General features: G+C 37.8%; 1 protein-coding gene across 2 annotated transcripts in view; it reads left to right on the top strand.

The window, feature by feature from the left end:
* Positions 1–261: 261 nt before the first annotated feature.
* Positions 262–12,585, top strand: part of LOC109008630 (protein CTR9 homolog) — a 28,834-nt gene continuing 16,510 nt past the window's right edge. The window contains exons 1-17 of one of the 2 annotated variants that reach the window (XM_018988802.2): positions 262–555; positions 926–992; positions 1,272–1,466; positions 2,123–2,223; positions 3,175–3,228; positions 3,462–3,578; positions 3,690–3,753; positions 3,874–4,088; positions 4,435–4,519; positions 5,181–5,281; positions 5,623–5,715; positions 6,047–6,115; positions 6,243–6,335; positions 6,516–6,782; positions 8,640–8,720; positions 8,835–8,993; positions 9,193–9,288. In XM_018988802.2, the coding sequence (XP_018844347.1) occupies positions 415–555; positions 926–992; positions 1,272–1,466; positions 2,123–2,223; positions 3,175–3,228; positions 3,462–3,578; positions 3,690–3,753; positions 3,874–4,088; positions 4,435–4,519; positions 5,181–5,281; positions 5,623–5,715; positions 6,047–6,115; positions 6,243–6,335; positions 6,516–6,782; positions 8,640–8,720; positions 8,835–8,993; positions 9,193–9,288 (1,998 nt within the window). In that variant the 5' untranslated portion in view covers positions 262–414. Of the gene's footprint in view, positions 556–925; positions 993–1,271; positions 1,467–2,122; positions 2,224–3,174; positions 3,229–3,461; positions 3,579–3,689; positions 3,754–3,873; positions 4,089–4,434; positions 4,520–5,180; positions 5,282–5,622; positions 5,716–6,046; positions 6,116–6,242; positions 6,336–6,515; positions 6,783–8,639; positions 8,724–8,834; positions 8,994–9,192; positions 9,289–12,585 lie in introns of both variants that reach the window. The other variant, XM_035691462.1, reaches the window with a different exon arrangement.

Raw genomic sequence — 12,585 nt, 5'->3', positions numbered from 1 at the left:
ATAAACACTTTCAAACTAATCATTAAATTTTTTTCAACTTTTCGACAAAAAAATAAAAAATAAATCAACTTTTTTAAATGTTAAAATAAAAATTATATTAAAAAATAATATATTTATTTTAGAATAATTTTTATTCAACTTTTTCTCTCTTAAATTTTAAGATTCAATAAATATATATTTCAAACTATCTTATTATTATTTACAAAAATATATTTTTAGTTATCTTTTAAACCAATGAAATTTTTTCACACGAAACGAAATCCCCCCAAGGCAGCAGAGCCTGTTTTGATCGGGTTTCCTTCGCGGGCCAAACAGTCATTTTACCTATTCTTCACCGTGATTTATCGCCGTGCTCCTCTTCAGTTCTGGCTTTTCGTGCTCCCGAACAGTTCCAGTCCGAGGTATTCGAAACCAATGGCGTGCCTGTATATACCAGTGCAGAACTCGGAGGAGGAGGTGAGGGTTGCTCTCGATCAGCTTCCCCGGGACGCCGCCGATATTCTCGACATCCTCAAGGCCGAGCAAGCCCCTCTCGATCTCTGGCTTATCATCGCGGTACGTTCTGTTTTTTGAATTCTCTTTTCCTTTATTTTCCGTTTTCTCAACAGCAACGAACTTGTAGGTTCATAGCCCAGGTTATGGGACAGTTCTCCAGAATTAGCTCCATAATTTGATCAGCATGAACATTTGAGGTTGCTTGGTGCACGAGATTGTTGATGCTCGTGCTCTGATTAGAATCACCTTTATAGTGGAATTTCAAATGACCAATTAATAATGCAAGTATAAATAACTGACTAGAGAGGCTGACCCTGTAATTTTTTAATATTGCCTATGTGTAGAAACACACACAGACACAGACCCGTAGATATTTTTATTCTAGCTTTATTTCGTACTTGTGAAGTTCAATATCTAATGCTTGTTGCAGAGGGAGTACTTCAAACAGGGAAAAGTTGAGCAGTTCCGGCAAATATTGGAGGAAGGGTCAGGCCCTGGTAGTTTCTTTTTTCTATAATTATATTTTATATATCTTTTTTTTTTTTTTTTTTATGTTTGTTTAACTTAATCTTCTAGTTATCTCATAAGATAAGGGTTTTGCACGAGTAATGTGGAGACTCTGTACTGGCTAACTGGTGGTATGATGGTGCAAGAAAACAATTCTCTTGGCTGCTGTTAGCTTTAAGTTTTCTCTGAAGAAATAAGATAATGATACCAGCTGATATTTGTATGTACATCACTTGATTGTACTTTTTTTCCTTTTTTTTTTTTTGCAGAAATTGATGAGTATTATTCCGATGTTAGATATGAGAGGATTGCCATCTTGAATGCTTTGGGGGCTTATTATAGTTACCTCGGGAAAATTGAGACAAAACAACGAGAAAAGGAGGAACATTTCATTTTGGCTACTCAATACTATAACAAAGCATCTAGAATCGACATGCATGAGCCGTCTACTTGGGTTGGAAAAGGTGAATGCTTGGAACTTCTCTCCTTTGTTGAATATCTAAGAAATGATTTAATTGGCTGGCCATTTTACACTTGTAGACATGATCGTAATCTTGGATGTTTTTCTTCATGTGCACTTGAGTAAAACTGTTAGCTGGTGAAGTATGGACCTTTAAAATGGATTGGCTTATTGGATGGTTCTATCCTTTTTATTTTACTTGGTGGGAATCCTATTGTTTGAATGCATTAGCCTTGTGTTTTCTTCTCCACTGGCACTGACTTTTGGTCTCTATTTAAATTCATGCTTCACAAATAGACTGTGATCATATAACTTAAAAAAAAAAAAAAAACCGTGATCATAAAGTGTCATGGTGTATTTGAACTGTTATCGTAATAATTCCTTTGTAGACTTACTTTAATCTGTAAGAGATCCTAACAAAATGTGCTACTTTGTTTTTGAACTTTAAGTTCAGGAAGATGCTGGTTTTGGGTATAGAATTCACTGGCAAATTACTTGGTGCTTATACCATTCTTGAATGAAACTGTGATTTTTGTTTATAAGTAGTGCGTAAAATGTGATATGTAGGGATATCTTGTTTATCACTGAAAGTGTGAGCCATATTTTAGATAAGTCGCTGCTGAAATAATAAAAAACTTGATGCATATATGCTGCTTACAGGTCAGCTTTTACTGGCTAAGGGTGATGTAGAACAGGCATCCGCTGCTTTTAAGATTGTATTAGATGGAGATCGTGATAATGTTCCAGCTCTTTTGGGTCAGGTAATATTGAATGTTGCTCATAGAAAAAGTAATTGTGCTGTCCCTTACTTATTTGAGGGTGGAAACATTACCCAAACAAACATATGATTGATATTTTTCGAAAACCTGCTCCGCTCTCTATTGTAAATTTTGTAACGCTATTGTTCACTAGTGATTAATAGTTGGTCATCTTGAAAATACTTTTCCATGCATTGAAACCCTCTTTCCTAAATAGGCATGTTATGTAGTTTAGATGATGATTTTGCTCAACAAATCCTAAAACTTTTTACTTGTGGCTGGTAAAGCAAAATCATTCTCACTATTTTTGTCTCAGAATTGTTATCTCTTGAGTTATTATTTGAGGGGATTTCAATTACAGGCTAACACTTTAACCCTACTTGAGTTGGTTATAGCATGACATATACCATACATATGTCCAGGGTTCTTGTGCTATTTGCATCGGACTGTCACTAGCAAGAAAGATGAGGTAGACACTGATACAAGAACACTGGGGTTGGGGGATGGCACCCCGCAGGGTTTGGGGTGAACAGGGCATGCCATGTTTAATTTAAAATAACGGCTTTGAGGTTCCTTACCAAATATTTACAAAGAAAGACCAGGTCAGCCTAGAAAGACCAAATTGGGCATAGCTTCATATGTTGGCGCACAAAATCTGCCTTTGTTGTTTACCTATAAAAAATAAATAAATAAATAAAAAAAATCTGCCTTGGTTGTAAATAATGTGTAAAACCTGGGCCCCACATTGGGAATATGAATACCCCACGTAGAGTGCGTAGGGTATAAAGGTAGCAATAAGTACTGAGTTCCACATTAGCTATGTACTAGGGAATCTAGGCTTTATAAGTAAGTCTGGGGAAGCTTCAAATTGACTAGACCTTTTGAGGTAATAGCATAGATGCGTATCTAGTGTTTTCTCTGGATAGTTACATAATGTGGTTTGGATATTTGCAGGCATGTGTTGAGTTCAATCGTGGACGCTACAGTGAGTCTTTGGAGTTGTACAAGGTTTGTTATTTTTGTCTTATATTTGGTTTTATGACTTGCATTAATACATACATTTGTATGCACTCACACTGGCCGACATCCATACATGAAACAAAGATAAATACCATAAAATTGACAGTAGTCATTGGTAGCCCTGTACATGACATAATATGATTGGTATTTGGAGATGTGTTCTCGGTTATGTTCATGATTTTGATGGTGCTTTTGGATTGTAACATTTGAGCTCTCTTAAGAGGGCCTTGCAAGTGCATCCCGATTGTCCCGCAGCTGTAAGACTTGGCATAGGTCTCTGTCGCTACAAATTAGGTCAATTCGATAAAGCTCGGCAGGCATTTGAGAGGGTTTTACAGGTAAGTATTCTCTATGGAATACAAATGAATTGATTGTATAAAAATCTACTGAACATGCTGCGAGTCACTAATCCTGTGGTACATATGTGTTTCACAATTGCATTCATGCAGTTAGATCCTGAAAATGTTGAGGCTCTTGTTGCACTTGCAATTATGGATCTGCATACAAATGAAGGTACACTATGTCCTCAAATATTGTTTTCCTTCTGATAAACATCGTCTGGCCATTGTTTAGCTGTCCATGCTAATTTCTCTATTTAAGTAACTTATCTAGTGCTCTATAACATCTTCGCAGCTGCTGGAATTCGGACGGGAATGCTTAAAATGCAGAGAGCTTTTGAGATATACCCCTACTTTGCAATGGCACTGAATTATCTAGCAAATCACTTCTTCTTCACTGGTCAACATTTTTTAGTTGAGCAACTAACAGAAACTGCACTTGCTGTTACAAATCATGGACCGACAAAGTCACATTCTTACTACAATTTAGCACGGTCTTACCATAGCAAGGTTGGGAACAAAATCCTTTATTTGTTAACCTCATTTTCCCCTTTACTTACTAAAGGGGAATAAAAAAGATGGAATGGGTAATAAAGCCAACTGCTCTTCCTGTTCAAGTGGGTAGATCTCCTTTCTGTATTGTACTAGCGTATCCACCATGAATTAATAATCACTTTGGCATTTGCTCATCTGGTGACTTACTTACCTTGCCTTTTAAAAAAATTATCCCGTTGATTTTCATTCCTCTCTCCAGTTGTTAAGAAGTGGTCTGAAGTTAAATATTATGATTAATCAAGCATATTTGATTGTCTCCTATGTTCTTTCTGGCTACTGATATTCTGGATCTTAACTGTAGGGGGACTATGAAAAAGCTGGGCTGTACTACATGGCTTCTGCCAAGGAGATCAATTCGCCCTACGAATTTATTTTTCCTTATTATGGTCAGTCACTGCATGCCATTTTCATATCATATTCTTTCAAGTTGTTTATAAGCATTTTCTTATATGTTGGTGTGACATCATCATGCATTTTAATCACCCATATTTAGCACAATTCCTATTGATTTGCGTTAGAGTAGAAAGGTGAAGGGAAAACCAAACATGTCATAGATCAAAGTTTTGAGTAACAGCATGATCACAGAAAAGGCGTATACAATATGCTCTGGGGCAGGGTTGAGTGGAAAAATAAGTTCTCTATGAACAAAATTAAGCATGTTTCAAGTTGCATCGTTCCTCAAGACAGCTCAAGCCAACAAAGTCTTAATTCTTTTTTGATCGGTAAATACGATTTTTCTTAAAAAAAGGCAAAGCCAAGTACACGGGAGATATACAAGAGCAACACCTATGCATGGCAGCATGGGTGTCTAAAGATACAAGGAAATCATGTACATCCATGCCGTTAAAGTCTATTACTATCGACCAATGGAACAAAGTCTTAATTCCAACTAATTGGAATTTGAATACAATGAGAACGATATTGTTCAACACTGTGCCCAAGTGGAAGCAATCTTTGCTGAATTATTATAACCTTGCTTCATATTTATTTTCTTTTCATCTATTGCCTCTTGTTCATCTTTCTATTATGTTGGAAATTTGATGACAGGTTTGGGACAGGTTCAATTGAAGTTGAGAGATTTTAGAAGTGCACAGTTAAACTTTGAAAAGGTCTTGGAGGTTTACCCTGATAATTGTGAGACACTGAAAGTGAGTGAGTTAAATAAAAGCGTAATGGTATTGTTATTTCATGATTTTAGGCTCTATTTATTTTGTGAGTATGACTTGCATGAAAACATTTTTCTTTTCTTCCTATGTCATTGAAACTTCCCTTTGGGCAAACTTGTGATCACCAGCTGCCAGTGCCACCACCTTATTATACAAGAATATATATACCAAGCAAGAAGATTGCAAGAAAACTAATAATTTTACTGCAACCTTCTCTGATGATCCTTTGAGATCCAAATATTAGGTCTAAAGCAATCAGAAATCTGTTTTGGTCCAATTTTGTTCTTATGATTAATCTTGAAGTGATGTCTCTTTTTCATTAGGCTCTTGGGCACATATATGTTCAGCTTGGCCAGACTGAGAAGGGCCAGGAGTTTATGAGGAAGGCTACAAAAATTGACCCACGCGATTCGCAGGTAATTGATCATGTTATCTATTGTTTTTAGATGTGTTATAGAACAAGTATCCCTTCTAAGGACCTGGTTTGTCAGCCCTATTTGCTTGAAGAATGTATGAGGTGAATTTGTTTCTTTGGCTACAATTATATGCAATAATGCATACTTGTGGAATGCAAAACAGTTAAATATTTTATGTCGGATTGTATATATATTCTTCATTTGCTCCTTTTGTTTTTAATAAAGTTACTAGATCTTACAAGTTGCATGCTTTCAAGAAGCAATAACCAAAGTTAACTCAGCTGGTTACATTCTATTTTCACATCTTAATATACGTCTAGATATAATATAGGCATTTCTTGAGCTGGGAGAATTGTTAATTTCATCTGATTCTGGAGCTGCTCTGGATGCCTTCAAAACAGTAAGGGCTTCCTTTTTGCTACTCTGTTGCATATAGCAAGTGTTATTTTTTATATTTAAGGGAGCACTGTATCTCATTAAGTTCTCCAACTTTTCCTGGATAATCTAGACTTAAACTAATGTTACAGGCACGTGGTCTTTTGAAGAAGGGAGGCCAAGAAGTACCAATTGAATTGCTCAACAATGTTGGAGTTCTTCATTTTGAGAGGGGAGAGTTTGAGGTTTGTGCAATTCTCAAAGGATTAGATGAGTAATTGCAATTGATCCTGTGGAAGAATCTTTATATAGCTATTCAAAATTTGCACTTTTATTGTTATTATGCAGGTTTGTACTTTTTTTTTCCATGGATAGTAAATTGTTGGTGCAACCAGAAATAACTTTTATGTCTTCTTATTTTCTAGCTTGCTGAACAAACCTTTAAGGAGGGCCTAGGTGATGGAATTTGGCTTGCTTTCATTGAGGGCAGAGAGAACTTCCAAGAGATTGCTGCTAGTGAATCTATCCATCAATACAAGGACGTGCAGTTTTTTCAACAACTTCAGGATTCTGGTCGCCAAGTGAAACTGCCTTGGAATAAAGTCACGACGCTATTTAATCTTGCCAGATTACAAGAGCAGTTGCATAACCCCGAAACTGCAAGTATCTTGTACCGTCTAATCTTATTTAAGGTAGTGGTGTGTTTCTGTGTGCGTGCATGCATTCTTAAATCCTGATTTCTGTTTTATGCATAAATGCCACTCAGGGGACAAGAATGGTATAAATTTTGATTATTTGTTCTTGGAACCTCTTATGTAACTTTTAGTGAATTATATGAGGCATCCGCATGATTGCACGTTTAAATATAGTTACCATATTACTTATCAAGAAAAAAAGATATATAGTTGCTCTATTGATTTCGAGATATTTTTAACAGTACACTTGTTTAAAATTTTCAGTTTGTATTTAGTGGGCATTTCCTTTTTCCTTCCCCGAGGGACTTAAAATTGATTTGAGCACACTCAACTAGACCCTTATATATGTCGTTTAACCAACGTGTATTACTCACCATTCTGCTTTTTTCTAGGAGTCATCTTTTCCTCCATATCCTCAATTCTTGGCTGTTTTCAATGTGTTTGTGTTCTTACTGACTTGAGCTGAATCGTTACCTTTCAAATGGTGCTGTTATGAGCTATGTTTTGCTGAATGATACCCTGACCATAACTATAGAGTAAGAGCAAAGTTGACTTTAGAAGAAGATTATTGGGATAACCTTTTTTTCTACAGTATATGCCTAAACCAAAAAGAAACTGCTTATTTTCATCCATTTTGTTTGATGTTTTACGGCCTTCAAATACTTCCTGTAAGAGCTTCAGCGTCTGCCCAGTTTTTTTTTATTTCCCATGTGAAAGCCCCTCCCACTGCCTCATCCGCCCAAATACGTCTGGCGGAGAAAGATAGAACTATCCTTCAGATATGTCACTCTGCTCCTATTCTGCCCCCTTGCTTATTTTTTCCCTTTTTTTCATCTCCTATTTTTTCTTCCTTTTGCTTAGGCCTTGGAGAATAGATCTACAACTTTCCATCCACTAAACCCCCACATGCTCCTCACCCCTACAATTGCTGAACCCCGATCCATCCCCACCAACCATCAGATGGTCAATTCTACCGGCGCTTGGCCACCACGCCCCAGCCCCAAGCTCTGGTTTCCAAACCTATTTTGGCCTATTTTGTTGCAAAATCAACTAGTTCGTCACTAGTTCATTTATGGTCTCTCTTCCCTTTTCTTCTCTTTTTCTCCATTTTCCTCTTCCTTTTGAGTGGAACTAAAATTTAAGATCTGCTGCCATCCACCTATCTAAAGCCCCCACGCACCACCCCTCTCCGGTATAGAAGACCACTGATCCACGATAATACATCACTGGATCAGAGATTCAACACGCACGTTTGGCCCAGCACCCTCTCATTTTGGCAGCACTTATAAGGTTTTGATTTCTCTTTTTGAGGGATAGTCCTCTGTTGTCTCTTTTGTCTAAAGCATACTATCGTTGTTGTTTCTCTTTCCAAGGATATGGAGAATGAGAGTGTAGAAAACTTCACCGGATGCTCCGAAGTAGTCAAATCCAATGCATTATTGCCCACTGTGGTTTTCAGTCGTCAGTTGTAGTTTCACAATCCCGTGGAGGGATTACATCAAAACTTGCCTTTTAAGGCATTCCTTTCCTTGGCTTCACCAAGAACATGGGTCCTAACCAAATTTTTGGTTCCACTGCCTATTTTTAGTTTTATTTCCATACATTGTATTTGTTGTATTGGGATATCTTTCGAGGACCCCCATTCTTTTTTAGTTCTCTTCAATTTAATGGAATGTTCGGAAAAACAAATACTTCCTGTAATATTTGTCTGCTGTTTTAGAATCTTGTCCTGGTATGTTTTGGTAAGTTTTGCTTAATTCCTATTTTTTGATGTTAAATGGTTTTCAACCGACCTTGTCTGTGGATATTTTTGTGGGTTTTTCTCGATTGATACCTTTTGTTTGTTCATTGCAGTATCCAGACTATGAAGATGCATATTTGAGACTTGCTGCCATTGCAAAAGCGAGAAACAATGTTCAACTAAGCATCGAACTGGTTGTTAACTTGTTGTTGCCCCCCCCACAACATCACTTGGTTCTGTTTATTACTTATTATAATCTTTTATGTATCATATTTATATATTTTTATGTAATATTGCCTTTATCATAGGTTCATGATGCTCTGAAGGTGAATGATAAGTGCCCCAATGCATTATCTATGCTTGGTGAGTTGGAGTTGAAAAATGATGACTGGGTTAAGGCAAAAGAAACCTTCCGTGCTGCTAGTGATGCAACTGATGGGAAGGATTCCTATGCTACTCTTTCTCTGGTGTGTATATTGTTCACTGTGCATGCTTTTATTGTCAAAATGCATTCCCAGAACCTTCTTTTTACCAGCTTATGCATCTTGTGATAAGGAACTGCATGTGATTATTCTAAGTGTTTCTTTTCCTGTTCTTGTCGCATACATTATCCGTTTGATCATTCATTACCATTTTCATCTCATATGCTTGCTTCACATTTGAAAGGGAAATTGGAATTACTTTGCCGCAATTCGAAATGAGAAAAGAAATCCCAAGTTGGAAGCTACCCATTTGGAAAAAGCCAAGGAACTCTACACGCGGGTATGGTTTTCTGACTTGTCTTGTTTGGTCTGATTCTGCCCTCTATGATGCTTTATCAATTCCTTATTCCTTCCCTTGAATTGCCACTCTTTGCACTACTTTTTTTTCTCAATTCTATAATTTCTTTTGCTTTACAGCTTTTCTATGTGGGTGGACTATGTGGTTTGGGAAATTCCATTAATATTTTACTTATGAATTGTATAACTAAATTGTTTTTAGTGCTTATTGTCTTGCTCATCGCTTGTTATATAACATCCTCTTGCTGCATATCGTTCCTACCGTAGTACAAAGATTCAAGAATTCCATAGACTGAAACAGCTTAAGCAACCCTTACGAATAAACTTAAACAACATACCATTGTACACATAAACAGAAACTTAAACAAGCCACTGTTTATATCGGGGAATACACAGTGGCTTGTTCTTTTTAGAATGTGGAGGATTGTTTTAGATGGGCTTTTGCTGGAATATATCGGCCGACCTTGGACAGCAGTAGACATTTTTTATGGGAAGAGCTAGCTGGGTTGCATAGCTGGTGGGACATTCCTTGGTGTATAGAAAGGGGACTTTAATGTTGTCAGATTCCTAAGTGAAAGATCGAGAGGTAGTAGGTTGTGGCTAGCAATGTTGAGTTTTTCGGATTGTATTTTTGGGTTGGGATTGGTGGACATTCCTCTTATGGGTGGTATATTTACATGGTCCAATAATCAGACATAGTCTAGATTGGACAGATTCTTAGTCTCCCTAGAGTGGGAAATACATTACCCATAAGTATGTTAAAAAAGAATGCCTCGCCTATGTTTTGACCATTTCCCTATTTTATTGGATTGTGGGGTATACAAGGAGGGAGGAGGTGCTTTTAAGTTTGAGAATATGTGATTAAAAACTGAAGGCTTTGTGGAACGGGTAAGGCAATGGTGGTCAGCCTATCAGATCCAAGGTATCCCGAGTTTCATTCTTGCAAGTAAATTGAAAGTTTTAAAAAAAGATTTAAAACTTTGGCATGCACAGTCCTTTGGAGATATAGGCAATAGGAGGGACGAGTCCTTTCATTAGAGGAACTTGCTCGACGGACAAAACTAGTTTCAGAACTAGAGAGGGTTACCCTATTGGAGGAGATCTCTTGGTGGCAAAAGTCTCGAGCGTTGTGGCTGAAAGATGGAGACTGTAGCACAGAATTTTTTCATAGAATGGCAAATTCCCATAGGAGAGCTAATGCCATTGAGATGATGAATATTGGCGAAGCTGTTTCCACGGATATCCTTGAGATCCAAAAACATGTCGCTGGTTATTTTGAGCACTTGCTTATCGAGCCAATTGGGTGGAGGCCAAAGATTGATGGGCTAGCTTTTGAGTCCATTGAGCAGTAGAATGCCATTTTGCTAGAGAGGCCGTTTAAGGAGGCCGATGTTCATGAAGTGGTGAGAAAGATGGTAAAAGACAAAGCACCAGGACTAGATAGATTTTCTATGGGCTTCTTCCAATTTTGTTGGGAAGTGGTGAAAGAGGACTTAATGATGGTATTTCATGAATTTTTTTCGGTGGGAAATTTGGAAAAAGTCTCAATGCCACTTTTATTGCACTTATTCCCAAGAAGGTGACGGCATCGGAGGTTTAGGATTACCGACTTATTAGCCTTGTGAATAGGGTGTACAAGATTATTTCCAAGGTGCTTGCAAATCGATTGGAAGAAATGTTGGGGCGGATCATTACAAAACCTCAAAATGCCTTTGTACGGGGAAGATAAATCTTGGACTCAGTACTCATTGCTAATGAATTTCATGCTTATAAAGTATATTAAAATTTGGCAATCTGGGTCTCTTTTGTAAGTTGGACTTGGAGAAAGCTTATGATCATGTCAACTGGAATTTTTTGCTATATTTGCTTAGGAGGTATGGTTTTGGGGAGAGGTGGTGCGTATCGAAGGCACAGTTCTCAGTTTTAGTGAATGGTTGTCTAGTTGGTTTTTTTAATAGCTCCCGAGGTCTAAGGCAAGAGGATCCCTTGTTCCCACTTCTCTTTGTCATAATGATGGAGGCGTGTAGCAGAATGATTTCAACGATGGTTAATAGGGGGTTCTTGGCTGGATTTTCGGTTGTTGATATACATTGAGGTACTATTCACATTTCTCATTTGTTGTTTGCATATGACACTCTTATTTTTTGCGGAGCAAATCTAAACTAGATTTAGGCACTAAGGGCACTTCTACTTTGCTTTGAGGCGGTATCCGGATTGAAAGTGAATTTATCCAAGTCAAAGTTGGTTCCAGTTGGCAACGTTTGTAACATCCGAATGTTGACTAACATCCTTGGTTGTAAGGTCTCCTCTCTCCCTATGAATTATCTTGGCCTTCCCTTGAGGGCTGTCTCCAGGGTTAAAACTATTTGCGATGTAGTACTTGGGAAGATAAAACAAAGGTTGGCAGGTTGGAAGAGATTGTATCTATCGAAGGGTGGAAGGATTACTCTAATCAAAAGTACTCTTTCTAATCAACTTACATATTTCTTGTCATTGTTTCCACTTCCTACAAGTGTGGCAACACGTATTGAGAAACTGCAGCGTGATTTCCTTTGGAGTGGACCTGGGGATGATTTCAAATTCCATCTGGTCAAGTAGGATAAGTTATGCTTCCCAATCTCTTCTGGCGGTTTGGGAATTAGAAATCTGAGGGTGTTCAACAGGGCTCTACTTGAGAAATGGTTATGGCGATATAATACGGAACATGAAGCTTTATGGAAGTTGGTAATCGACTACAAATATGGAGGTTTTGTTTTTTTTTGGGGGGGGGTTGGTGCTCTAGGGAGGTAAGTGGGGTTTATGGCATGGGTATGTGGAAGCACATCAGACGAGGGTGGGAAATGTTTGTTTGTCGTACCAAAATCTTGATGGGAGATGGCACAAGAATTAAATTCTGGCATGACATATGGTGTGTAGATAGCGCTCTCAAGCACTCATTCCCTACAATATTCACACTTGCGCTTGAGAAAGAAGTTTCAGTGGCGGACCTCATGGGGATGGATGGTGACTTATTTCAGTGGAATGAGCTTCATTAGGGAGGCCCAAGATTGGGAAGTCTGCAATTTTGTAAATCACTCAATAACCCTGGTGCACTCAAGTGAACCAGACCACACATGATGGCTGTCCCCACCATTTAGCTTCAGTACCATCACATAATCTCACATGGCCATAACATGTAAAAACATCTAATGCATTAACACATCACCTTTCACTTCTTTCTCATAACTTTTCAAATTATAGTCATATTCATATTATAAACGTTGCGGAAGTATGCAACGTA

The sequence above is a fragment of the Juglans regia genome, chromosome 1 (assembly GCF_001411555.2).
Source record: "Juglans regia cultivar Chandler chromosome 1, Walnut 2.0, whole genome shotgun sequence".
NCBI lineage: Eukaryota > Viridiplantae > Streptophyta > Magnoliopsida > Fagales > Juglandaceae > Juglans > Juglans regia.
The sequence above is the reverse complement of the archived record's forward strand: the minus strand, read 5'-3'. Positions and strand labels throughout refer to the sequence as shown.